Here is a 3,844-nt window from a genome sequence, read left to right as displayed (position 1 = left end):
CCTTCTTTTTTTTTTTTTTTTTTTTTTTGTGTTGAAAATATTCACCTTAGTTTTCTTTTACGTACTGGACACCCTCCCTCTCATTTCTCAAATCTCAACCAGCCCTAACTCACTCAGGCCATGCCACATGCTTCCGACTTCAGCTCCCTCTCAATCCTCACTAAACATCTGCAGCGCAGTTCTCCCTCTCAGTTCTCACTCTCAGCCCTCTAACACTGACTCTTACTCTCTTAATTCCAACTCATGCATTAGCCTTCATCTCAACTTCACTCGTTCTCATCTTATCTATCAGTCACCATTGAAACAAAGCCGACCAAACTGACGGGTGATTAGACAATTTATAAAGCCATCAATTTACACTATGTGAAAACCAATACGCCAGTTTATGGCATCAGTTTGGACCCAAAACCACCGCTAACCAATTGTTATGCACCCCTAGTTCTTTCTCTGAGGTTTTTTGTTGTAAATGTACAAGCTCTATAAACAACAATTAACCTAACCAACTATCAGCAGCTAATCAAAAACTGAATCACATAGCCTAGCAACACAATGGACACACAAACTAGCTTAAATCTGCCGTCATATTTTGGGGGAGCAGAGAAACAAAGCACTTTCGATGAAACAGACAATTTTGGAGATTTGGGGATCTTTCAGACCACTTGACCTTGCTAATGGAGTGCCTGGACATTTTTATAATCAACCTCCGTCAGCTTTAAAATGAGTGTTACCACAACTCCTTTGACTTAGAGATTATCTTATTATTAATACGTATGCACTGGGTTGGGGTAGAGAAGGGGAGTATTGAGGGTTTCGGGTGGGTGGAGACAGAGTTGGGCTTTAGTATCTTTAGATTTCTTATGGTACTCTTTTCTTTTGACCCTTCCAAGTTGAGTTTATGAGCTTCTTAGTGTGGTGTCGGGTGAATCACTTTACTGTGGCTGTCTCATATCCTGGGCTTCCTCCACGTCATAACCTCAGGAGTAAGGTTTTTTGGAATCCGACTCTTGAGAGAATTCAAAATTGTTTCTCTTCTTGGAAAGGAATTTTGTTCCCTGAGAGAGGTATACTTACCCTTGTTTATGCGGTTTTGAGTGGGGTTCAAGTCTATTTCCTTTCTCTTTTTAAAATCCTAGTGTGGGTTAGTACGGCAGTGAAGAAGATCTTGAGGGATTTCTAATGGGAGGGGGTTGATAAGGGGAAAGGATCTCATTTAGTTAGTTGTGAAGTGCTTTGTAGCCTTTAGAGTTGGGGGGTTTCGGCGTTAGTGCAACGCTCCATGCCCAGGATTCAAACCCAAACCAGGATTTGGAATCCAGATCATAGCCCAGGACTCTAGCGTCACAGTTGGTAACCTAAGGTGCCAAAATGAGGCTTTGTTGGCTAAATGGATGTGACATTTCTTTTAGGAGCCTAATTTTTTATGGCATAAGGTCACTGTGAGCAAGTATGAGCCACACCCTATCAAGTCAGTCTCTAGTAGTGGGCATTTGGGTTTGCTTAACGATCCCTAGAAAGCTATTTCTTCCTTGGTCCCCTTCCTCTCTCAATTTGTTTCTTGTTCCATTGGGGAATGGGTTCATGACTTATTTCTAAGAAGACCACCGGGTGGGGGAGGGATATTTTCTCTTTATTACCTCACTTGTATCTCCTTTCTGATTTGAAGATGCACCTTGTGGCCTTTGTATTGTACCTTCAGAATCCTCTTCCTAATTGTCCTTGAAGCTTTGTCATCCATTGACAAATAGGGAGCTGTTGGAAGCTTTTGAGTTGCTAGTTTTGGTGGGAGGATGCCCATGTCTTTCAAGGGAAGAGAGACTTCCACTTTTGGACTCCTAGTCCATCCCAGAATTTTCTTGCACCTCTTGTTGTTGCTTTTATATGCCCCCTCTCTCATCCCCAATGCCGCTGTTCTCGTCGCTTTGGAGGGCTAAAATCCCAAATAAGATCAAGTTCTTTGTTTGGTACGAGAAAGTCGACACCCTAGATTGTGTGGAGAGGCATTCTTCTCTCCGTTTGGGACCTCAGTGGTGTTCCCTGTGAGAAGCATTAGAGGAACTTGACCATCTTCTTCGGAGTTGAGGGATTCTTCTTTTTTTTTTTTGTATGTTTTTGTATATTCGTTCAGTTTCTTGAAACACACACACACACACACACTGAACCTCGAGTATCAAAATCAACATTTTGTAATCGTTGCCTACGACTATTTGCTAGCATTCATTTCAAATTCAACATTCTCCAAGTCCAAGAGATGGAACAACTACCCATCAAGAAAGAGGATTGTCCTATGAGCTTCATATCCCCAAACTTAAGCTTCTCAAAAACTAAAAAACAGTAATAATAACGTATAAACATGTACCAGGAGATGCAGGTCTACAAAATTATCAATGAGAAGCGGCGGAGAAATTCTCCACGAGTTTCTTGTCCCTGCGTTCCATGGCAACGTCCCACATATCATTACCGATGTGCTTCGGCTGCAAAACCAAAGGAAAAAAAAAAAAAAAAAACGAACAACATATAGAGATCGTTGATCGAAACTGAGAGAAAGGGGATCCATTGAGCAAAGAAGAGAGAAAAAATCAAAATTAAAACAAGTACAAAGTTAATTACCCGGCCATGTGCGGCTTTGTGAATATGATATTGAGCATTCCCCATTATACAGAGCATTCCGGCGATAATTCCAAGAGGAAGTGCCGCTTCCATCCATCTCCATGCCATTTTTCTCTCTCCTGTCAAAAATTCCGGTGTCTTCCGATGGCTGCTCGAGCTCGACGATTATCTCACACGGTTCATGGGCCTTGAATTGGGCTTGAGCGATATCCAAAGACCCATTATTTAATGGGCCAATGTTCGAAGACGGCCCAATAATTGATTGTGCGACACTGTTCACAACCAAACTCTTACCCACATGACATCAATTGTGCGACACTTGTTCTTATTCTACGACAAGTCAACTGTGTGAAAATTGAGCTTTACAGACAATCTTGACGAATGATTAAGTCTCGAGTCACGTTTGTCATAAAAAATATATTTATAAAACGTGAGCGATAAAATACATTCGAAGCAATTTGAAAGACAGTAATGTTCTTGAGCTGTTTATTCTCGATCTTGATATTGAATCATTAACTAGTTAGATATATACATTTTTGTTGTATAACAATAAAAACCTTTACAATTATTGCACGGAACTCTTAAGTTAAAGCTTCGTATATCGTTGAAGGTATAACTCCATAAGTTCTCGAGGTAGAACAAAAAAAAAAAAAGAGAAGCTCTACTCGCTTTCTGCTCGAGAATCAATGTTGGAAACTCTTCGATAACATGTCCATTTGAAAGGGCAATCATACCTTGGTTGTGTCGGTTTAGTATCGAGCTCTTTAAAGACATTTCTTCATTCATTCATGCTGGTAGTATTGTTCGTCGAATTCTTTGTAATGGTCGACATCCCAATATTCAACAAGATTATCACTTTTTGAATGTCTTTATGTTACATATCATGATGGGATATGTGGTATAGTGTCGTGATATTCTTTAAACTTTATCTCGATGCAATCAACAATGTCGTAAATATATGATTTTTGACTCGATGTTTGGGTAGATAGGAAGAAGAAAGACGTCTTTTTCTAAATTTTTTTATGGGTAACCGTAGCTTTACGGTAAGATGTCGAGGCGTGTTCGATAAAAAAATTCAAAATTTTAATATATAATTTTTTATTTTTTTGAAAATTTAATTTAATTTTTATATATATATATATATATGCAAAAATAAAACCCTAAAAATTAAAGAAATAATTTCTGCAAAAGAAAAAAAAAAAAAAAAAAAAAAAAAAAAAAAAAAAAAAAAAAAAAA

The 3,844-nt window shown here is 38.7% G+C and overlaps 1 protein-coding gene across 2 annotated transcripts in view; it reads right to left on the bottom strand.

Annotated features, from left to right (window-relative positions):
• The window catches only part of LOC111466140 (NADH dehydrogenase [ubiquinone] 1 alpha subcomplex subunit 1), a 3,893-nt gene extending 1,137 nt beyond the window's left edge, over positions 1-2,756 (bottom strand). For both annotated transcript variants that reach the window (XM_023110740.1, XM_023110741.1), the window contains exons 1-2: positions 2,608-2,756; positions 2,357-2,471 (exon numbers count right to left, since the gene is read on the bottom strand). In XM_023110740.1, coding sequence (XP_022966508.1) covers positions 2,382-2,471; positions 2,608-2,715 — 198 coding nt within the window. In that variant the 5' untranslated portion in view covers positions 2,716-2,756 and the 3' untranslated portion in view covers positions 2,357-2,381. The remainder of the gene's footprint in view (positions 1-2,356; positions 2,472-2,607) is intronic.
• Positions 2,757-3,844: the final 1,088 nt, after the last annotated feature.

The sequence above is a fragment of the Cucurbita maxima genome, unplaced genomic scaffold (genome assembly GCF_002738345.1).
Source record: "Cucurbita maxima cultivar Rimu unplaced genomic scaffold, Cmax_1.0 Cma_Scf00030, whole genome shotgun sequence".
Taxonomy (NCBI): Eukaryota; Viridiplantae; Streptophyta; class Magnoliopsida; order Cucurbitales; family Cucurbitaceae; genus Cucurbita; species Cucurbita maxima.
This window is presented reverse-complemented; position numbering and strand designations above follow the sequence as displayed.